We start from the raw sequence: 24,118 nt of genomic DNA, 5'->3' as shown, positions 1-24,118 counted from the left end.
TAATTAGCATTAATTTGTTTGCAATCACGTTTTTAAATAATCTCCTTTTCGACCATATCCGAATGGTTTTCTTTGACACTGATAATCAAAGCCATTAAGTCAAATGATTAAATGATAATTAGGCAACACTGAAACTCTGATATTTCTTGATCAACAAAGCTGGGGAGTTACAATCATAAAAATGATAACCAAATTCCAAACCATACATTAAACTAGATGAAGGGCCACGATAGCGCTCAAAGAGAAAGATGCATTGTTTACAAAAGGGCAAACAGGCAAGGAGCTAAGGCGGATTATGATGGAGATAGAATGCTGATTGTTTAAAGAGTAATAGAGGAAGATGAACCAAGATAAACCCAAACATAGTAAAAAGAAAATGATTTCTCATAGAAGAACTTTAAACGAGACAAAGATATGAGCATACATTATCTATATTTGTATACAACAAACCTATACCACTCCAATCAATCAACCGCTATAACTTGGAAAGAGGGAGGGGAAGTATAAGTTAAGGTTGGAAAAGGGCAAACCATTGGGATCTCCTTAGATCATGAATGAGAGCTGGACTTTCCAGAAAAGGACAATGTCACAAGAACATGCCCACATAAATCAAACTCTTGACAATGTACCACAGTTCTGTTGAGCAAATTTGATGATCAAGTCAGCAACTAAGCTGGGTTTTTCTACATGAGGGATATGGCCACAATCTGGTATTTGACGCAATTTTGCATCTTGCAGCTGACCGTGCAGTTTCTGCAAGTTATCCACCAATTTCCAAACATTTGTCAGAATCTTCGGTTTCATGTTAATGAAAGATTACACCCAAAACCAAACAAAGGACAAGAAAATTAAGTAATGCAACACTTTTGCAATCCATTTACTTCCCTTAGATACAGATACTGGATACACATACAAAAGAATTGGTTTATACAAGTCACTCACAAAGAGTTCTGAAACTAAATGGATACACATATAATTGAATCTCATTCTATAAAATTCACGTATAAATAATCATCTCAACATATTTTCTGAGTATCAAAGACACAAAGCATGGAATAGCTAGCTCACTTGTAAGTATGTAACTATAAGATATACATGACATGCTCACCAATGCTAGCTTGTAGCTGATAATCTTGTCATCCTCGCCCCATATTATAAGTGTCTGCTGCTTTACCTGTCAAAGCGAGTTATAGAAACAAAATTGTAAAAAAAATTATAAGTTGTCACGTTCCATGTCCTTAATAATATAACCTATCATCATCATCATTCATCAATCATCCTTTCTAACAAAACTACAGTAACAATAGCTAAAACCTGCACATAATTAAAACAACAGATACAAAGTTCACGTAGTTTTAAGAAAGGGAGCTCAAGGCTTTTCATGTCAACTTGGTTGCATCATGAGCTCATGTCATCCTAGGAAAATAAAGTGGCTAAAATTTCTCATCAAATGAAAATGTGATCTGAACCAATAATAAAAAAAATAACCACTCTAGCTAAGCTGTATGACATTATACAAGACTACCATAGAGAAATAGCATTGGTTAATTTGCCTCTTTCAAATCATTTACAAAACAATTTGGCAGTTCTTATCACATCAGATTCTAACAGGATTAGCACCCGCACCAGAACAACATTTTGAATTAAATTTTTATTTTGTCCACAAAATAGAAACTTCTATATTCAGATATATTATGTCAGAGGCACATTGATGACAGTTTATCCTACAGAAACTGTACTCATATCAATTCACTTGTGCCATATTTTGATTTAGCATTGTTTAAACAGGAATTTATTCAAACAAGAGATCAGTCAATATCCCAAATAACTTTCTAAAAAGCGTAAATACTACAGTTAGATTGTGAAGCCATAAAAACAAGCATCTTTCATATACCTGCTTTATTAGGGGAACAACATTATAACCTCCACTTGTCATGAAAGCAACAGTTGCATCCTCCCACCAAGGGAATAGGCAATGCAAACGACCAATCTGTTCAACACTCAATATCAAAAAAATTTGAAGCCAAAAACACCCCATCAATTTAAAGTGTCTAAATTGTACACGAGGATTCTTACATTCATCCAGTCCACGCTGGTACTGAAGGATACATCATTAAAGGCTATAAGATTTACGTAAAGTCGTAGGGGCACACTTTTCAGTAAAGCAACCTATTTAAACAAAATATTAAGACAATTGCATTATTGTATTATACTTTGCTATTTAGCCAACCGAGAAAGTATGGAAGTTTAAACTTCAAAGTGGGCTACAATACACTCTGCAACAGTGAAAGCAAAGAAACAAAAGAACTTACAATACATAAATTCAAAAGGAGATAAACAATAAATTGATGTGTGTTGGGGGAAGGAGTTCCAATTGTGTGTGTGTGTGTGGGGGGGGGGGGGGAAGGGGTGTTGGGGTTCCACTTTCTATTAGGATTAGCACTCACACCAGCATAAGCAAATAGACGGGGAAGGTTGGCCATTCCCCCAGTACCTTCCGTGTATACACTTGCATCAATCAAAATCAGTTTGCTGACCTGATGCATTAGGAGAAAAAACGAGTAAAATTCCAATTGTAGCCATGTATCTTTATACTTCATAATATATAAGCAAATTAACTCCAAGCCGTGAAGACGTATATCTGAGATGGAGGTGCGGAACTACTAACAGCTTCTGGATGGTTAACTGCAAGGTCAATTGCAACAGCAGCCCCAAGACTTGGTCCAACAAGTATCATGGGTCTTTTGATGTAGGATTTCCAGAACTGTGACAGGCAAGTGACAAAGAGGTCACAGAGGAATGACAATTTGACAGTAGCCTCCATATAGGAGAAAAATGTGAAACCAACTATTCCATGAGACACTCAGCAACATTGTTCAAATTCTTATCCCTATAAAAAGGAACAGAGGACACCAAACAACAAATTAAGATAAAGAAGGTCATACTACCTGGTACAAATGATTGCGCTTGGATGCTACATCACACCGTGGTAGCCTTTCTAAAACCACAAAAACAGTTGAAAATAAAGAGGATAACATACCCAAAGGAGGAAGAGGGGAGATATGAAGAGAAGAGCAACAAGAGCTTCATTCCAAAATTGTATGTGTACAAAGCAAAAGCAATGACATACCTAAATCAGAAAAACCCCAACCAAGAACATCAATAGCCCAGCTTTCCAAGCCAGCCTCCTCAAGTAATGGGTATGTGTATCTCCATTCTAAACATGAACTGAAGAATGAATGCAATGAACTATGGAGAAGCTATAGCAAACTGCTTTCAAATCAACAGTCTGGGGAAAAAAGAATGATTACCTATCAAAACCATGAAGGAGAACAATTGGATCAGTATTTCCTTGCATCTTTGGCCTTACACAACTACTCATGATCGAAGTCTCTGAAGATGTCAACTAGAATAACATCAAGGTTGCACTAGTTAGTATATGGACATCGGTTTAAGATGTGTGAGTGATCATGTTAGCTGATGGATATATCCAAGGAATTTCACTAATAAAACTTTAGCATAGTTTGTTTCTATTTATTCTTTAAAAATAACAGAAAACCTTCCAAGTTGCAAGGCATGCAACAATGACCATACTAATAGCAAGAGTAACTCTTTACCTCGACACAAGGTAGCCTTTCTACTCAACTCTTTACCTCGACACAAGGTAGCCTTTCTACTCAAAAAGTTGTCAATACACAACTTTCAGTTTCATAAAACACAATATGTATGAGTCATAAACATAGTATAGGTGCGCAATGCGTTGGTACCATAGGGTATTATCACCAATACGCTTTCCAGGACTAGGTAACTCACTATACAGAACAAAACTTATTTACTTTATCAGGGAAGGTCAAAATAGTCATGAACACTAAACAGTAAGCATAAATAAGGAGGGGAAAGCTCTAGAGTCTTAAATGTTGCCTTTCCTCTTTTTCTATTGATTCTTCAGATGTCAATTTGGTCCAAACTATTAACATATTTTGAAAGAGGCATATCTGCTACATCTCTATGCTGTATTATCCACCTTACTTCTTTCCTAGTCTCTATCTAGCACTATAATGGATAGGTTTTGATTCATTACATACAACATTATACTATGGTCAAAGTTTATATATGAATAGTGAAAAAAATCCAACATATCAAATATTCTGGGACGGAGGGAGTATATTAATATGTGATACTCCAAATCGGATTGTAGGAAAGGACTCCTCCTTACTCCCATTATGGAAATCACTTCTTCGAAAGCCTAAACATGCCTTGAATCTGAATTGACCACTTAATTCTACTACAATCCTCACTTCTCATCATCTTCTAAGCAAGCAGTCAAGTGCAAATGATATTATTGTTATACTTGTATAAGAAACAAGACATCACAAAAATTTCTATAATGCAAGGTGGGGTTGATTCAAGGTTAAGTATATCAAGCAAATTAGTTTAAAAAACAGCAAAATACACTATTTTTTCATCAAAATTAAACATTAACTTTACAAGCATGGATTAATACTACAGAAAGTAGTGCATTCAATAATTGAAGTGAAATTGAAAAGAAATTGTAAAATTGCAACAAAAACAAAAAAAAAAAAAAACCAATTAAAACAGCAAAGAAACGGGGATTAAAAGAAGAACCTGAACAGGTAACCTCTCAATTCTTTGAGCCAAAATCCGAGCAAATGAATCTTTGATATTATCAACTTGTTTGGGTAAAAACGAAGGGAACCCATTTGCGCAAACCTTAAAATGGCTCCTAATATTCAAGGATTTTGCTGAAAATGGAAAGCAGTAGGTTGGTGTTAGAGTTAACATTGGGTGATCGCCGGCACCGGCGTAAAATGGTGGGCTGAAATTGAAGGGTAATACTGAAGATGAGTAGTGGCTAACGCCTAACGGATATGAGTTAGCCAAGTGGTAAGGCATTTATCTCGATTTTTTTCTCGTTACATGCATCTCTGTCTCTCCTTATTTAACACTCGTAAACAAATTTTGCTTACCAGTCCGTACAATTCTTCATGATAATAAGAATTTGAGGTACTCGTAGTATTTTGTTACATCACCCATATTGACTAGGGCGATTGGATAAGCAATGATAAATCAATTTTTTTTTTTTTTTTTTGGTGCTATGATAAATCAATCTTTAATTTGAGGAGAGAAATTTCTTAACTATGAGAATTTTTTGACAAATACTTTGTTTATATTTAATTAGTTGTAACGATAAACTATTACACTATTTACATACTTCATTTCCACTATTACTCTCTTTAATGATTTACCCTAAAGTCATGTAAAGCCTTGTTAGATTCATCTTAATCTTGTTAAATTTGTTTAAATATAAACTTTTTGGTGTTCAAATATGTGAACTGAAAACTATGCGAAAAGGCAAATGAGACGAAAAAAAGAAAAGGAGGGAGTAATATATCTTTGATTACTATGTGTATTTAAATTCATACTCTAACTTCTAGGAACTTCAAATACATGGATTTAGAGTACGTACTTACGATCATAATTTTGACGTTTTATGTAAATTTAGCATATTTGTTTTAAAAAGAAGAGGAAAATTATATGCATTGTGCTTAGCTAGGGCTACAAATAAGAAGCTAAGAGTACTAAAAATAAATGAATGTAACATTATGACATCGATCTATTATGATGAATTACATTACATGGTTTCAATGAATACATTACGGAAAAATAGACAACAATTGTATGGAGAACTTACTTGATAGTTTACAAGAACTCATGTTGCATTTTTTATTATTGTAGTGCAATGACAATCAATCAAATGCTTTTGGCTTTTAATTAAAAATGTTTGGCTGGCATACATAACACAATTTACTTTAATTTTCCTTGTTGACCCGAAGAAGACCAAGCTTATATTGCTAGGTAGCTGCTGACCAACTCGAGAACCTGACCAAGTAAAAAACTTAAAACAATTTTTAAAATATAATGTTACATGATCAATTTGCATTCTAGAAGTGGATCATGAAAATGGTGAATCAATTAGCTTGCTTTACTCCTTAATTCATCAATCACATTCACAATACGCTTGTTAAGTGACAATTAAATTCATTATTATTACCATCATTCTAATTTTTTTTTATACATCCAAAGTATTTTATTGAATTTGTTTGTTACTTTCGTAGTTGTTACGGAGTACAAGCACTCGTCTTACTCCGTAACACACACAAAGACTAGTAGGCAACTACGCTACTACGTACAATACCAAATCTACCAATCTCACTCTTTGGTCAACATTTAGAAATAAAGTATAAATAGACTCAAAGTTGAGTGGTAGAACTTGTGAGTGTTTCCAAGAAGTAACCAAGGAAATTGCCAAGAAATACACTAAAACCAATTACCACATGGACCCTCTACTGCAGCAGCAGCAGCAAACACCTGCGCAACGCCCACCTCAGCCTCCCGCCGGTGGTGGCGGAGGCGGCGGTCTCTCCGGCATCTTACCTTTGCTCTTCTTTATCGTTGCTGCCTTCACTGCGGTACTTTCTCTCTCTTTAATCATCGTTTAGTTTTTCTCTGCGGAATTTTATCGATCACATTATGTGCATTTCAACTGTTTGAGTTATTTTTTTTAATATATTTTTTTTTCCAGTTACTTCTTCGATTTTAATCTGTTGAAATTGATGAAATGTGGCTTGAATTTGATCTCATTTCGCCATTTTAGTTTTATTTTATCTATTGAGTGAGTGATCAAATCCATGGAATTCTTTGTACTATTATTTTTTATTTTTTTAGAATATGGTTTCAATTTCTAGGGTTAGTTTTCGAATACATACTTTACTTCATAAGATTGACCAGATATATAAAGGAAATCGAGTTTAGATGCTTATTTATTTATTCTATTATTTATTCTGAGTTGCAAAGTTAAATTTGGTTAAAGTGATCCAATAGTAATTGTTTAAATCATTCTTTTGAAATTTTTTCAATGATTCTGTGTTTGCTGATATAATTTTTCAGTTGTTGGTGATAATTGCACCAAATTTAATGATCATTAGTTATTTGACCATGTTCAAAGGAAGAAAATGAGGAATTCATTAATTGGGTATAAAAATATACTACAACAACAACAACAATCAAAGATTTAATTGGATATTACAAGTATATATACAGTCGCAAAATCTTGATTGTTTTTATTGTGTTCATCAAGGAGATTGACCAGCCATGGTCAGGTTTCAGTTAGGTTATATATCTAGGGACATGGTTGTATTGAAAATTATCATACTATGCAACTTGTGTGGGATTGTCTTGTGTTTGTTTGGAATAGTAATTTGTATGATATGCTGTGGAAATTTGGCAGGTTGTGCTTTCTTCTACGTCAACAAACAAGATCAGTTTGACGATCTTGCACCAAGTGCCTGAAGGTCATGTTGGTGTTTACTGGAGAGGGGGTGCCCTTCTCAAAACAATTACTGATCCTGGTGTGAATTTGCGTTTTTTGTTACCTTTTATGTCTTCCATTAATGTTTTGTGCAAAATATCTGATTAATTAGAAACAGGTTTTCACTGGAAGCTGCCTATAATTACTCATTATGAACCTATACAAGTGACACTTCAGACTGACCAGGTAGTTCTACGAGTCCTCGTTGGTCTTTTTACTCTCTTGATTGAGCAGCTTGCTTATGTTTTCTTATTTTCCAGTCAAATTTGCTACCACCTCTATTCCATAATATAGCATCCATTTCCATTTTCATGGACATACTTTAAAAACTTTGACCAACAATTCTCATGTGTCATATTGTTAGATTCGTCTTAATATTTAATTTTATAATATCCGTTTTTTATTGTTTTTGTTGACACATGACTAAAGATATTGATGGTCAAAGGTACATCTTCAAAATGGGGAAAATGAAATTGGCACGATATTATGGAATGGTGGGAGTATTTGATATCAAAAGGTGGCACAAAAAGAATATATAATTGTATTTGACTTTTCAAGTGGTACTTTGTAGGTTAGAAATATTCCATGTGGCACAAAAGGAGGTGTTATGATCAACTTCAACAGGATAGAGGTATGCTTAGTTACTTGGAGGTTCATTGCATTAGTATCATTGCTCCATATCAATTGGTGTTACTGATTTTTGCCTTTTCAAGCTGAGTTGTATTGCTGTATACTCTGTGGAACTTAGTTATAGTATTATGTTCAGGTTGTCAACAGGCTGAACAAGGACGCTGTATATGACACTCTTCTGAATTATGGTGTGCACTATGATAAGACATGGATATATGACAAAATTCATCATGAGATCAATCAATTCTGCAGTTCCCATGCTCTTCAACAAGTTTATATTGATATGTTTGATCAGGTGAGCAACGTAATTACAAGAATGATGCTTCTGAAATTCTGGTGCTATATAATAGCTACTATTTGGTTAATTTTGAATCGCTTTCGCTATATGTATAACAACAAGAATGACCATACATTAAGGATATTGCTAATGATGGGTATTTTGGAGGTCCATAACTTTTACCTTAAGGTCTTAACCGATTGGAATTATTAAAGAGGTTTTATTTTGCGAGCACGTGAACTAAATGGGGAGAAAATCTTACCATAAGAACATACGAGTAGTCGTGATGCTTTTTAGGAAAGCCGCAGTTGAAGAAATGTAAACACAGAAAATGCATGAAGTATCTTGGGGTCATCCGCTTCCTAACCTAGATTCAATCATTAAAAAACACCCTACTTATATGTAAGCTGCAAAGCTTCTTGACTCATCACTTCTCTTCTGCTATGCTTGTTCCTATTCCAATGTTGTTTCTGGAATTCACAATTTTGATACATCTCCTTCCTTGTCAACGTTCTGTCTTCAATTGTTTCTATATGTAATTCTTTACCTATACTTGTAAGTTCAGCTGAAAGTTAGCATTTTTTTGACATTGTTGTCATATCTTATGCAGATTGATGAAAGGATGAAAGATGCTCTCCAGGGTGACTGTACTCGTTATGCTCCTGGTGTTGAGATCATCAGTGTTCGCGTCACAAAACCTACCATTCCAGAGAGTATAAGGCATAATTATGAACAGATGGAGGAAGAAAGGACAAAGGTACATCCACTGGATCTGTTTATGACTTCGTCTCTGGAATGAAATTTTCTTTTATATTGGGATTGGGAAACTATGATGCAGATTCATTTGTAGGCAGATTTTATGATAGTTTGGTCCCTTGCTTAGGAGCGAAAAGAATGTTTTTTACTCTTATCGTCATGATTGCAGGATTGTAGCTGTTCTTCTTTTGTTTCTGTCAAGTTTATCCTAGGTTGACCTTTAGAGGGACCTTATTTTGTTGTAAATTTTTATTTTTCCTCTCTGATTTGCCATGGATGGTTTATTTTTGTTATATCTTATTAGCTCTTTGTGTGTCATGCTTTTTGTTATTTTAAAATTTAATCTCTGCTGTCGCTCAGGCTTTAATAGCTATTGAGAAACAAAAGGTTGCTGAGAAGGAGGCAGAGACACAGAAATAAATTGCTATATCTGAGGCAGAAAAGAACTCATTTGTGAGCAAGATCATCATGGAGCAAAAGCTGATGGAAAAGGAAAGTGCCAGAAGCCAGCAACAAATTGATAATGAGATGAATTTAGCTCGGGAAAAGAGCATGGCTGATGCTTACTACTACAGGTGAATCTCTCTACTCCAGGAAGCCCTCAGAACATTTTGCCGAGGAGGGGGTGAAATTCCCATGCTATGTCAGTTATGCCACTCATAAGTTTAATTTTACAAAATACCACTAATGTTGATGTTGATATTGATGTCTGCTTTTCCAGATTGGTAAAAGAGGCTGAAGCTAACACTTTGAAGCTAACACCCCAGTATCTTGAGCTCAGATTTATTGAAGCAATAGCAAATAATACCAAAATGTATTTTGGAGATAAGGTAGTCTAATTATACCAGCTAAAGATCACTTTACTTTGCCTTAATTATATATGAAAATTTTACTCAGTTGTTTACTCTGCAGATTCCAAACATGGTTTTCGACCAGAAATTGCTGGGAAACTTCCTGGAAAGCGTGGCTAAAATGCCAAGGAAAGAAGCTTTTTAAGCAAGCAGACCATCAGAGTGGTCAGGTTCACTTGGGTAATGGCATTAGAGCTGATCGACCAAACGGATCATGCATCAAATTAACTAACGAAGGGATATGGATCTCTAGTTTCCGGATTGCTTTGCTCATACGCGAATCTAATACTTTAAATGTTCTTTTTGCTAGAATTTTTTCAAGGGTGGTTTGACAGTTTCATATGAATGAATAGTGATATGCATAGGCTAGTAAAGATAAACAGGAGGAACAAAAAATGATAAGGGTATTGTACCTTTCTATCATATGTTTTGCACATTCTCTCTTCTATATCCTCAACTTTTGACACTCTGTAAAGTTCTAAAGTGTGTCATTTTCCTTGTGTTATCTACTGTAAATTAATGAAAAAGCTTGTAAGAAACATGAATACCAAGTCTACTATATTTCTTTCTCATTAATAATTTTGTCAAAATTATAATATTTGAATGACAAACAAACGTACATAAAAATATCCAGATATATATTACCATCAAATGGGCATTTGGTCTAGTGGTATGATTCTCGCTTAGGGTGCGAGAGGTCCCGAGTTCAATTCTCGGAATGCCCCTATTTTTTTTTCAACCATCCCTTTTTTCCAAACATCGCTTCAAAATGACGTATCATTATCAAAGTTGGACTTTGAAAAATTAAGCAAATCATCAACGACCAATCACACTTTATTGTGTACTTACTTATGCTGTATTATAAATTACTTAAGCAAAGAACTGTTTGTTAAAACGTGTATAACTCTCCATAATTCATCCCAAACTAACCAATCATAACAACTCATAATATTATTAAAAGATTATAATTTTCAAAACATACAACCTCATTTATTTTGTCACACCCTTTGAATGAAGACAAAAAACCCATTTATACTACTATATAAATTGATTTACAAATAGCCAAAGTTGCCAATTAGCATACCTCAAAAAAGATCCAGATTCTGGGTGTTTTTGCTAATTTTAAGGTTTTATTCATGATTCTGTACTGTTTTAACTACATTTATAAGAATCTCACCATTTCTAAAACAAAGTTACGTACTTTTTAGTTATTAGATTCATTGTTGTGTTCTTCTTCCTTTAAGCATTGATTCAATCTTCTTCTTCAACAAATTTTATTGGTATGCAACATTTTCTCTCTCCTCTTTTGATTATTTCTGCTTTTATTTTTTTTAAGATAAGCTTACCTTAATCTTATTGCATCTGGGGTTTTGACCATATGTTCTTAAGAACTTTTTTATTTTATTTTTTATTTTTTATTTTTAATTTCAATTTTTATTTTATGATCTTAAATATTGGGTAAGTTTAATAAAAATTCTTAATCCGGTGTTATCTTCATCAATTTCATACTTATCAAATTTGGGTCAAAGTTGGAAATTAGTTTGTTCTTCATGTAGAAAGAACTGTGAAGCTTTCTTTGAGTCTGGAATTCAACTTAGGGAGGTTGTTGTAAATTTTGTTATGTCTAACATTTTACTAAAATGCCCATTATTATTACTATTATTATTATTATTATTATTATTATTATTATTATTATTATTATTATTATTATTATTATTATTATTATTATTATTATTATTATTATTATTATTATTATTATTATTATTATTGTTATTGTTATTGTTGTAGTTCGTGTTATGCATTGGTTATTATTTTTAAGATAGAGTAGACATGCAATTTAGAAGATTGATCAACTTATCAAAATTGAGTAATCCATGCAATAAAAGCAAGATCAATTGATTCAATGCATCCTATCTACAGAAGGTTATGTTTATCTATTATACCTTCAAATCTTCAATATTGAATATAATGATCTTATCTTTTTTTTTTAAAAAAAAAAAGTCAAAAGGATTTTTTTGGTGGCATGAAGTCAGGCGAATGAAAGGGAATTATAGAGATCTTTCTAACTTGCATTGATTTTTTCATTTTGGCAGGTGAGATTATTGAAGATGTATCTGGTAGAGAGCAAAATAGGAGCTATATTTTGCATGCTACTCTCTTTGTTCTTCTTAGGGACATGGCCTGCTATACTGGCTTACCTCGAAAGGCGTGGCCGTCTTCCTCAACATACTTATCTTGATTATGCTATTACCAATCTCTTAGCTGCTATCTTTATAGCATTAACATTAGGTGAGATTGGAGAGAGCAAACCAGGCATGCCTAATTTCTTAACTCAATTGTTTCAGGTAACAAACTTTTACTTGCTTTAAACTTGGTTCCTCACATTTTCGGGTCAGACTTTCTAAAAATATGCAACAGAAACCTGTATTCCTATAGCAATTGTGTCTGTCATCGGTCTATGAATCATTGGATCTTACAGTATACTATTTCATACGAGTATTAGTTGACACATTTCATTTAGGCACGTTTATATACCAATGCATATTTTTAGATGTTTTAATCTTGTATATAATGTGACAGCTTCCAGATAATTGGCCCTCGGCGTGTTTTGCAATGGCTGGTGGAGTTGCTCTTAGTGTAGGAAATTTATCTATACAATATGCTATGGCTTTAGCTGGGTTATCGGTTGTCGAGGTTGTTAGTGCTAGCATCACCGTTGTCTTAGGTTTGTGTTTTTATCATTTCGTCAAGTATTAATAATTAAATACGAGTATTGGAACAACTGAAATTGATGCATTGTTTTGTACATTAACAGGAACAACAGTAAACTATTTTCTGGATGACAGAATAAACAAGGCAGAAATCCTGTTCCCTGGAGTAGGGTGTTTTCTGATTGCAGTCTTCTTGGGTTCGGCTGTTCACAAATCTAATGATTCTGATAATACTGCAAAACTTAAAAACATGGATAGTAAACTCGAAGAAGAGGAAAGGTATACATTGTCTGCACTATGATAAAGAACTCATTCCTATTAGGAATTACTCGCGACAATATTTAAGACGTGTGAAACTTTATACATGCGCTCATTTGTTATGAGGTATAGTAGTAACAATTTGTCGAATTGTGTACATGAAACAATATTTCAGACTTGTGATGTCATCCACTCCGACTTTTGACAGGAAATCTGACATTTCAGCCTCAGATGGAGCATCTGCTCATAAAGGTTGACAAGTTAGGATAATTTATGTTACATATAGTGCATATATGGATGCCACTAGACTAGGACTAGGAATAGAATTTCTCAACTTCCTCTTTGCTTTCAGTTCCTATGGACCTTGAAAAGGCAAATGGAAGTACAAAGGAGCCGGAGTTTGGGACTGCAAAGTTCCTCATTCAACTCGAAGAAAAAAGATCCATTAAGGTCAGTGGCTTAAATTAGCCTTGATTGTGGTTGTTTTTGATGATGATTTAACCTAAATTTCTAACAGCTAATGCTTCAGTTAACTCACTTGTCATGTGATCCATTTGCAGGTGTTTGGCCGGAGTATTTGGATTGGTTTAGCATTAACTTTTTTTGCTGGAATTTGTTACTCCTTTTTCTCTCCTCTGTTCAATGTGGCAACCAATGATCAGTTTCACAGATTGAAGAAAGGGGTGCCTCATTTGGTTGTATATACCGCTTTTTTCTACTTCTCCGTCTCCTCTTTTGCTATTGCACTCATCTTGAATGTCGCCTTTCTATTTCACCCTATCCTTGGCTCGCCAAAGTCATCGTTTGATGCTTACTTTAAGGACTGGAATGGTCGAGGTTGGGCCCTTTTGGCTGGTTTGCTCTGTGGTTTTGGAAATGGTCTGCAGTTCATGGGAGGTCAGGCTGCAGGTTATGCTGCAGCTGATGCCGTTCAGGTCAGTCAATTTATTGAAACTTACAGTTTCTCCAGTACATGCCGTTCCTTATTAATTTGTTGGTCTATATAAGTGAGTCACAAAGGGTAGTGGTGTAGACGGAAATACTGGTCTCTTGCTATTGCCTCATGCTAATTACGATATTGTTCTAACATATTTTTTTCGTGTTTTGGGTGTGTCAATAATTAGGCACTTCCATTGGTGAGCACCTTTTGGGGTGTAGTAGCTTTTGGAGAATACAGGAAATCCTCAAGGAAAACATACACACTACTAGTAAGCATGCTGTCAATGTTCATCATCGCCGTTGCAATCCTCATGGCATCATCAGGGCGCAGAAAGTCTTAGTCAGGCATCAGACAACGTCCTAAGTTGTTGCAGTCTAGAGTCTACTGAAGAAGATGATGCACGAATAATGATTCATTGGCGGTTATTCGTTGTTTAGTCTGGGAATGTGTAACATGTTTAGATGAAATTTGTTTAAATGTTTTCTTACTTAGTTTCTTGCCAAGGAAAATGGTAAATAGATTGGTTGGAATTGAAGTCCTTGAAAGTAGTAGCTGTTTGCAAATTAGAGGAATACTGAAGAAATATGGGAAGTAATTTGCATTTGCTTCATGGTAATTTTAATTTTAAAATCCATTGGTTTTGATGCAAAATACATGTTTCCTTTTGTATGCTTAGTTTATAATAATGAAATACCTGTATATTGTTTTTCTTTCCCTTTTTTGTAGTGAAAGAGGGGGCAGAGTCCTATAATATACTTGAATTGAAACTGCATTTTGTTTTGTTTTGTTTTTTTTCTCTTGCATTTGTTAGTTACGTATTGCAATTGATAGATCATATGTGACATGCCACTTCGAACATCCACTTTTTTAAAACTCGCAATTGAAGGAAAAAAACGGTACATAAGTTGATCATATTGAGTACGAGTCATGTCAATTTATGCTAGTCCACATATCAGTTGTGAGTTTTTTTTTGTCAAACTTTAAATTTGTTATAGTTGAGTCATTGTCAATTAGTATATTATGAAGTCTTCGTATGGTAGATATATCCGTTTCCAAGTCTTAATTCATCACGTAATTTCAAGTAATGTTCTACTTTGAGCTATTTCAAATCAATTAAATACGTAATCAGATATGAGACGTTTTCATCAAATCTAGTCGTTAACGATAAATTACTTGCATATACACTTGCATAGTATACAACTATACAAGATTGTCTAAGCAAGTGGGACCAAATAATTGAAAGGCATGTTGAGAAATCTTACAATAGTAGCCAAAACTCATAAATGCCCACTAAAATTGACTCATAATAAGTGGGCTGTTACTAATAATACTGAGAATCAGTAAATATAAGGAAACAAAAAGATTCCATGCAGTCAAATTCCTAAGTCAACGGATCCCCATTACATAGCAGTGATTATCCAATCACAAAATTACTTCTCCAAACAAAATTTGTTTTCAAATATCTGTCAATCTCAATCACCTACCCACTATAAAGATTAAAGAGAAGAAGTAAAACTATTTTAGTCAAATTTTATATCCAAAACTCCATTATCATCATCACAAAAAACATGAAAAAAATGGTTTAGTAAATAATACTCTGTTTCAATCAATATCACATCAATTTTGGGTAAGCTTTCTTGTTTAAATTATAATACAAAGTATTTATTAAAATTTTGTTTGTTTTCATTGGATATTTAATTTTTGTTGTGAATTGATTGATGTTTGTTTTCTATGAAATGTATCATGTCATCTTTCTTTTTTGTGGGGTAATCCTTTTCTAATTATAATGCTTGTTTCCTATTACTGAATATATATTTTTTTCATTATTTCTCAAAATGGTGAGTTTCATAACATTGAGTTCTTATCATAGAATTTATATTATTTGTTATTGTTTTGCTTGCTGAATTTCATGAATTTTTTTGAAAATTTGTGTGTATATTTTCTCCTTTTCTTAGATCTGAGAATTTTGAATTATTATACAATGCTCAAAAAAGAGAAAAAAAAAAAGCACTCATTTTGGATCATCGGGTGTTTTATCAAGCTTTCAAGGATTTCAAGATTGAATTTTGTTGATTTTAAATAGAAAAAGATTAAATTTTTAATTGTAAAGTGTATGTGCTTATAATTTTCTGATGATTAATGACAATAAATGTGTAATATGATGATCAGGAGGAGTTTAAGGAAGCAAGTTTATTGGTAAGATTATTTAATCAGAAGATAATAGTAAGGAGTTTATCAAGTGGGTTAGAAATGTTTCTAGTAGAGAGCAAAGGAGGGGCAATAGCATGTATGCTGTTTTCGTTGTTGTTCTTGGGGACATGGCCTGCTGTATTAGCCTTCCTCGAAAGGCGAGGCCGGCTTCCGCAACATACTTATCTTGATTACTCCATTACTAATCTCTTGGCTGCTGTGATCATTGCCCTTACTCTTGGTCAGATGGGGGATGCCAAACCAGGAATGCCTAATTTCATCACCCAACTTTATCAGGTCACCTAACTTGTTTTATTTTGCTCATTTTTATATAAATTGATGAAATTTTTTATATTTCATTTGAAAATTGAATAGTTAGTGTAACTTCTGTTTGTTTATAAGCAAGAATGAGGTGTCCACCGTGCGAGTCGTGCGAGCTGGGTTAGGGTTAGGTGGGTCGCGGGTTGGGGTTTCATGACACACGGCACGACACACGTAGGGTAGGGTGGGCCGGGTCGTGGGTTGGGTCGGAGAAGTTGGACACACCAGGGTTAGGTTCGTGGGTTAGACGAGTCGTGGGTGGGTCGAGCTGGGTTTGTGGGTTAGACGGATCGTGGGTGGGTCGAGCTGGGTTTGTGGGTTAGACGGGTCATGGGTGGGTCGAGCTAGGTTCGTGGGTTAGACGGGTCAAGGTGGGTTAGTGAGTTAGGGTGGGTCGAAGGGTGGGTTAGTGGGTTAGGGTCGGGTGGGTTTGTGGGTTAGGTGGGTTAGGGTCGGGTGGGTTAGTGGGTTAGGGTCGGGTGGGTTTGTGGGTTAGGTGGGTTAGGGTCGGGTGGGTTTGTGGGTTAGGGTCGGGTGGGTTCGTGGGTTAGGGTCGGGTGGGTTGTGTGGTGTTTTAATTTTTACAAAATTAACAATTTGATGGCTTGCTCTTAATTAAGATGCCTACGTATCCTTATATTATAAAATAAGGAATCAAAGCCAGCGTAGTTCTTATATTGTACTTCTTTTGAAATTTGGGGGGGGGGCTTGGACCTATCTTTAGAAAACTAAAATTTAATTTTGCAATTAAATTGTAATTTTCGAAAAATAAGTTGCCTACGTATCCCGAAAGAATCAAAGCCCACGTAGTTCTTAGCGTACCTGATTTAGACTTTTCTAGCCACCCATGTTTGTTGCATCATCATCCCCGGAAGCTGCATCATCCGTTGACGACTCCAATATCATCACAGGATCATCTTCATCGTCTTCGTCTTCCTTTAAACCTTGAGTTCTTCTTTCAGCTTGATCCCAATCTTTCTTACAAACACAAATTTGAATGCTTTCCGGAGTTAAGCGAGATCTTTTTTCATCTAACACTCTTCTACCTGCACTAAAAGCAGACTCGGAAGCAACAGATGAAGCGGGAACTGCAAGTATATCTTTTGCAATTCTCGCCAATATAGGAAAACTTTTTTTATGTTCTTGCCACCATTTTATAATTTGAAAGTTGTTGTTGGTCTCATGTTGATATGACAAATAATCATTAATAGCAAGTGTTGAAGAAGATGATGATGAGAATGATGTAGATGCTTTGTGTTTTTTTTTCATAACTTTATCAAGAAAACCAAATCTAGAATCGGAAGTGCTAGTAGTAGTTGGTGTTGCCAAATCAAAACCATAAATAGATGCATAATGATCATAAAGGTCTCCCAAAACAGATTTGCATTTGTTAATATATTCACTAACATCATAATCGATACTTAAACTTGTATAATAAAATTCTAAAAGATTTTCCAAACCTTCAGCTTTGACACCGGGGTCAAGAATAGCAGCAATTCCATAAATGATTGGAAATTCACTAAAATAAGTATGCCACTTACGTTTCATGCTATCAAGAACGGGACGAAGTCCATCAATCTTCATATGCTCTTCGATGGTGTGAACAACTTTAACACACTCAATTATGACTAAATGAACGTTAGGCTCATAAATATAAGAGAAAATATGAGTTGCACTATCAAAAGCATTTAAAACATCACGAACAAAAGAAGCATTAGTCCAATGACTTTCGGTTATTAACTCAGTAGGATCAACACGAGTCTCATTGTAAAGTTGGGTCAAAATATCACGATACTTTATAGCATCACTCAACAACTTGAAAGTAGAATTCCAACGGGTAGGGGTATCAATAGACCATTGTCTTTTCTTAAGACCTCTCTCTTTACACATAGCTATGTACTTTCTTCTAACTGACTGAGTAATCCTAATCCATTTTATAACTGTTCTAATTGGGTTTAGCAATGGTTGCAACTCAGCGAGACCCTCTTGAACAGACAAATTCAAAATATGAGCACAACATCTAACATGCAAGAGACTACCACCCAACAACAAATTCAACTCGGAGTCATTTTTCAAATAGTCAATACACTTTGTGTTTGCAGTTGCATTATCAAGAGACAAAGAAAAAACTTTATTATTCAAGTGAAATTCTTTTAAACAATCCAAAATACGAACTTTGATGTTAAAACCGGTATGCCTTTCTTCCATAGCTTGAAAACATAGTATACGTTTTTGAATAAACCAATCATCATCCACCCAATGAGCAGTAATGCAAAGAAAAGGTTCGCCAAAACTAGAAGTCCATGTATCACTTGTAAAACTAACACGACCATCAAAAGTACGAAATAATTCAATCAAACCACTCCTATACTTATAATAAGAAGTTTGTGTATAACGTCTTAGGGTATTTCGGGGGACACGAGTAAATGCAGGTTGTAATGCAACTTTATTAAAATGCTCAACGTTTGCATTTTCACCGTAACTAAAAGGGTATTCATTAGCAATAACTAAAGTACTCATTTCATCAATCATTCTATCTTTATTATAAATGAAAGGTGTACCTCCGCCGGGTTGGTTCATGTATCCACCCAATTGTGTTTGGACGCCACCCCCCGAAGGACGGGGGCCATTTTCGAACAAGTCGTGTTTATTTTGCAAATGCCGACTCAAGGTTCCGGTTCCATCTCCCGTTTTCCAATTATATGACTTGACATTTGCACCTAGCGCCTTGCAAACTAGGCATGTACACGTGAACCTCTTTGGTTGACCAGGTTGCCATCCCGGGGGTGTGACCTCAACTCGTTCAAAATGTTTCCACACCCAAAAAAAATGTGCTCGACCTCTACTTTCACCGCCACCACCTTTCATAAATCAAATTATTAAAATTAATTTTTAAATGCTATTCATGAAAATAAGCTTTTAAATTTTAAATATTTTAATTATACTTATTTAAACGCATTTTTCATGGTAATTAACTAATTGTAAATCATAGAAAATTGGAAACTAAACTAACTTTATAATCATTAATAATAGTTTTTTTAAATATTCATAACAATAAAAATTTAATTAGAAATTACCTTGAGATGAAGGTTGAGATGTTGGTTGCGATGGAGGTGGCATAGTTGAACTTGATGATTGGTGGGACTCGTGGGAGAAATGTTGTGGTGGAGACGTTTGAATATTTTGCCTATCTCCTAAACCATAATCTCCATATTCATTGACAAATTGGTTTAAATTTTCCGTATTAATTTCATACGAAAAATTTGCACCACCACTCCTTTGGCTACCACTTCGACCACCACTTTGACTCCTTCCCATTCCTCCTCTTGAGCTCATTTTTTTTTTGTATGATTACTAATTATAATATGGAGAAGAACTTTTTTTTTTTTAGAATCTTAAGAATACTAATAATAATATTAAGGAGATTTTTTTTAACAAAAATATAACTCTATATAACACTTGAGAATTTGAGAACAATAAGAATTTTTAAGTAAGAGAGAAAGAAAGCTTGAATTTGTGTGGAAATTTGAGTGAAATGGAATTGGTATTTATAGGAAAAATAGAATAGATGATCATACACTTAAAAAACTAGCCGTTAGATACAAAAAACTAGCCGTTAGATACAAAAAACTAGCCGTTTTTTTTTTAAAATGGATGTTAGGCCGTGCGGGCCGTGCGGGTCGTGCGAATTGTGCGGGCTGTGCGGGCCGTGCGGGTTGTGCGGGCCGTGCGGGTTGTGCCGGCCGTGCGGGTTGGGTGGGTCATGCGTGCGGGTTGGGTGGGTCATGCGTGCGGGTTAGGTGGGTTGGCTCGTGCGGGTTGGGTGGGTCATTCGTGCGGGTGGGCCGTGCGGGCTGGGTTGTGCCAGGTGGGTCGGGTTAGGTGGGTTCACGGGCTAGGTGTGTCGAATTAAATGAGTCAAAACGGGTTGTGCGATTTGGGTCGAATCAAACGGGTTAAACTGAGCTGGGTTGAAATGGGTTGTGTCGAAAATTTTGGACCCACGACACAACCCGGATTAAATCCGAGCTGTGCCGGATTGAAACCGGGTCGGACCCACGTGACCCACCAGCGTGCGAGTTAGGGTGGGCTAGGTCCAACCCGGCCCACTGGCCACCTCTAAGCAAGATATTGCTCTTTTTTGTGATACATGGACAAATGAGGAGATCAAAATGAGTTGAACTACAATCAATGAACTATGTTATTTGGTTTTAGTACTAGGTGAATAATAATTGTGCTTCGTTAAGGATAAATCGTAACATATTTCTTTTTGTTTGTTTCAAAGTATAAATCGCAACATATTTCTTTTTTGTTTGTTTTAAAATAGTGACCCTTAAACTTTGGATAATGAATTAGTAATATATGTAGCCCTTTATGTTTACAAAACATCTGATAACTTTTCAAAATTTATACTTTGAATTACTTTAGGATATGCATGACAAAATTACCTGTCATTTATCAGTGAAGCTAATGTTTTAAATCATTTATTATTTCCACTTTTATCTCCTTATACGTAGTAGGTATCTTTAGGCTTTATATACCAATTTCCTTAAATTTTCGGCAACTTCAGCTTTATAATGTATAACTATTAATTTTTTTGTATGTTCTCTCGACATTATGTGTGTTCAAAACTTCAACTATATTTCTCTGGAGAGAACATTGCTAATTCAATATGTTGCAAGCTTGCAATTAATCTTGGGAAGGAATGTACATTTATTCATTAGAAAATTTGATGGGAGGAATTCTTTTTTTTCTTCACTTTCATCAAATACGATGTAATATGGCTTTTAATTTAAGAATTTGACTAACTGATGTATCAGTCATTAGAATCAGTAGAAACATAATTTTATGCAATTAACTTATCAAAAGTCTGTGTATCTTTTACAGAACCAGTGATGATTTTAAACATTTTTAAGGTTGTTTGTTGCAGGATAACTGGCCCTCAGTCTTATTCGCAATGGTTGGTGGAGTAGTCCTCAGTATCGGAAATCTGTCCACACAATATGCTTGGGCATTAGTAGGTTTATCAGTAGTAGAGGTGGTCTCTGCTAGCATAACTGTTGTAATAGGTATTTCCTTCTGCTCTGAGCTCAATCTTTTCATTTTACAAGTTGAGGATGTTTGTTACTGAATTGTTCACTACTGTCTGCTTTTGATACTTACAGGAACTACACTAAACTATTTTCTGGATGACAAAATGAACAAGGCTTACATACTTTTCCCTGGTGTCGCGTGTTTTTTGATTGCTGTCATTTTGGGATCACTTGTTCACTCATCTAATGCATCAGATAACAAGAAAAAACTGAGTCATTTGTCAAGTGGTTATGAAGACAAAGTAGTGTATATCTCACTTCTTTTCTTGTTCTGTTTTTTCATCATACAGTAACAGTAGTCAGTAGCTTGGTTTCCATTCATATACAAAGTTATTAACACAGTCGAAGTTTAACAGCAATAAGGGTGCTTCAAAGGATCCTGAAAACGGAAAAGAAGTTAAGGTACCGGCACAGTTTGGCACTGCAGAATATCTCATTGAATTAGAGGATAAGAGATCCATAAAGGTACGGTAAATTACAATAAGTAGTGATTTGCAGCTGACATATACTTGTCAAATATCATCAAATTTGATAGTTACTAGTTAAAAGCGACTAGCAGACTTTAATTACATGCAATGTTTGACTAGCAACTATCTTTTATTGAATGGTTTCGGTATTTAGTATCATACACTTGTTAATTATTTATCATTGAAATCGTTCAATTCCACCATATGCAGGTGTTTGATAGAAGCATTTGGCTTGGACTCGCTATAACTTTCTTTTCCGGGATCTGCTTCTCTCTGTTCTCTCCAGCTTTCAACCTAGCAACAAATGACCAGTTCCACCTTCTAAAGAAAGGAGTCCCTCATTTGGTTGTTTACACTGCTTTCTTCTACTTCTCAGTCTTTCGTGGTTGCCATCGTTCTGAACATCACATTCCTATACCACCCTATTTTGAACTTGCCAAAGTCATCGATGAAGGCCTACCTGGCAGACTCGAAAGGAAGAGGGTGGGCCTTACTTGCAGGGCTTCTCTGTGGTTTCGGGAATGGCCTTCAGTTCATGGGAGGTCAGGCTGCTGGTTATGCTGCAGCTGATGCTGTTCAGGTATGTCAGATTTCATCCACAGCGCGTGGAAATCCATGGTTTAACTCTAAATACATTACACTAACTTGTATAAATTTTTGAATGTTCGTTATTACTAGGCACTTCCTCTGGTTAGCACCTTTTGGGCCATTCTACTATTCGGCGAGTACAGAAAATCATCAAGAAGAACTTGTATATTACTAGTTAGCATGTTGTTGATGTTCGTTGTAGCAGTTGGTATCCTGATGGCGTCTTCAGGACACAGGAAATGATTTATTTAGCTTCGAAGAAATTTCGGTATTAGGCATTTTTATACACAAAAGTGCTGATTTATGTTATTGAACACTGTCTTATACATTTGGATAAATAAAAATGTTATATATTCTGTTTAAGCATACAAGTAAAGCCTAGGTATCTAGGGGATGAAACATTAAGCATACTAAGGGAATGTAAGTGACTAAGTGAGAAATCAAAACAGTAAATAAAAAATCGTACGGTTGTAAATCATCATTTGGCTAAATTACTTCATCTTGCATTTTTCAATCAATGTGCACACTGCCCACCTTTAGCTCTTTTGGGATTGATTATGTGTCAGGATGATAACATGCCGAGTACTATGAGACCAAGTAAATATTATAAAGCTAGATTAATAAGTTATATCGGATGAGAGTCTGATTACATATAAGTCCAACATTGTTTCATCTCAAAGTCTCAAACTAATTAGTAATAATTAAAATAATACTTTAGAATTATAAACTAGCTTAGTTACTCCGTATCATCTTCCTCTTACCTTTTTTTTTATTTTTTTATATTTAGAACGAACAATATCTCATCTCACATGTGAGTTACGTCGTATTTTTTCACACAAATACAAAATAAGTGTTAGAATACATGTAATCACTGTTATTATCTGGTTCGCTCTTTCTGCTGGTCAGGAAGATGATGAAGGATCCGAGACAACTTGGCGTACATGTACATACTTGGAGATGTTTTTGAAAATGATCCTTGTTCCTATTTCAGCAATAATCGTGGCAAGAATAATTAGGGATTTATTATCGTTCCCTAAACAAGAAAATCTTTAGTTGTTCCACAATGATGGAGACTATAATGGAAAATGAAATATGAATAATACAAGTCTTGTTTTATTCTACTAGCTACTTTTTCTGTTATTCTTAACCATTGGTGACTTGGTGGTCAAGTTATTTTCATGCAAAATGAAATATGAATAATACAAGTGTATAAGTGCATAACCAACATGAAAATAAGTTAATTAAAAGTGTGAAGGAGAACTATATATCAACTTTTTCTTACACTCCCTTAAAAAGTAAAAAAACCAGGATCTAATTGAAAGGATTAAGCAATGTGCAAGCTAATTTGTGATAAACGCAATTAACAATAATCGAAGAACGAAAACAAAGTATAACAAAGAACACGAACGAATTTACCGTGGGAACCCGAGTACCGAGAGAAAACCCACCAATCCACTATGGAGTAACTTGATGATGATGATTACAAGCTTTCAGCCCACTACTAGAAAACAGCTAATTTTCGAAGGATCGGTTCCGACGGACGGGTAATTCTGTCGGAATATATTACATATATTCCGTCGGAAAGTGAAAATTCCGACGGAATATATATCCGTCGAAAATTCCGACGGAAATTTCCGTCGAAACAT

The 24,118-nt window shown here is 34.9% G+C and overlaps 2 protein-coding genes, 1 non-coding gene and 2 pseudogenes across 4 annotated transcripts; 4 read left to right on the top strand and 1 right to left on the bottom strand.

The window, feature by feature from the left end:
• Window positions 1-363: 363 nt before the first annotated feature.
• LOC110686122 (uncharacterized hydrolase YugF-like) lies at window positions 364-5,302 on the bottom strand. Its single transcript, XM_021862703.1, has 10 exons — window positions 4,627-5,302; window positions 3,312-3,406; window positions 3,131-3,228; window positions 2,949-2,998; window positions 2,669-2,764; window positions 2,448-2,537; window positions 2,077-2,169; window positions 1,895-1,990; window positions 1,109-1,174; window positions 364-753 (listed from the first exon to the last, which is right to left on the bottom strand). Exons 1-10 carry the CDS (start codon window positions 4,912-4,914, stop codon window positions 610-612), a joined length of 1,116 nt encoding a protein of 371 aa, XP_021718395.1. The 5' UTR covers window positions 4,915-5,302; the 3' UTR covers window positions 364-609.
• Window positions 5,303-6,291: 989 nt separating this feature from the next.
• Window positions 6,292-10,409, top strand: LOC110686121 (annotated as a pseudogene).
• Window positions 10,410-10,557: 148 nt separating this feature from the next.
• TRNAP-AGG lies at window positions 10,558-10,629 on the top strand. Its single transcript has one exon. It is a non-coding gene; the product is annotated as a tRNA-Pro (tRNA).
• Window positions 10,630-10,944: 315 nt separating this feature from the next.
• LOC110686120 (ureide permease 1-like) lies at window positions 10,945-14,585 on the top strand. Of its 2 annotated transcripts, none has more exons than XM_021862701.1 (8): window positions 10,945-11,184; window positions 11,998-12,249; window positions 12,485-12,629; window positions 12,720-12,894; window positions 13,049-13,125; window positions 13,226-13,323; window positions 13,434-13,808; window positions 13,998-14,585. In XM_021862701.1, the coding sequence occupies exons 2-8, from the start codon at window positions 12,013-12,015 to the stop codon at window positions 14,151-14,153; spliced, it is 1,263 nt and encodes a 420-aa protein (XP_021718393.1). In that variant the 5' UTR covers window positions 10,945-11,184; window positions 11,998-12,012; the 3' UTR covers window positions 14,154-14,585. The 2 variants fall into 2 exon arrangements, with proteins under 2 accessions (XP_021718393.1, XP_021718394.1); XM_021862702.1 differs by having other exon boundaries at window positions 10,946-11,184; window positions 13,082-13,125.
• Window positions 14,586-15,557: 972 nt separating this feature from the next.
• LOC110686119 lies at window positions 15,558-22,835 on the top strand (annotated as a pseudogene).
• The last annotated feature ends 1,283 nt before the right edge of the window (window positions 22,836-24,118 follow it).

This window comes from Chenopodium quinoa, unplaced genomic scaffold (genome assembly GCF_001683475.1).
Source record: "Chenopodium quinoa cultivar QQ74 unplaced genomic scaffold, ASM168347v1, whole genome shotgun sequence".
Taxonomy (NCBI): Eukaryota; Viridiplantae; Streptophyta; class Magnoliopsida; order Caryophyllales; family Amaranthaceae; genus Chenopodium; species Chenopodium quinoa.
This window is presented reverse-complemented; position numbering and strand designations above follow the sequence as displayed.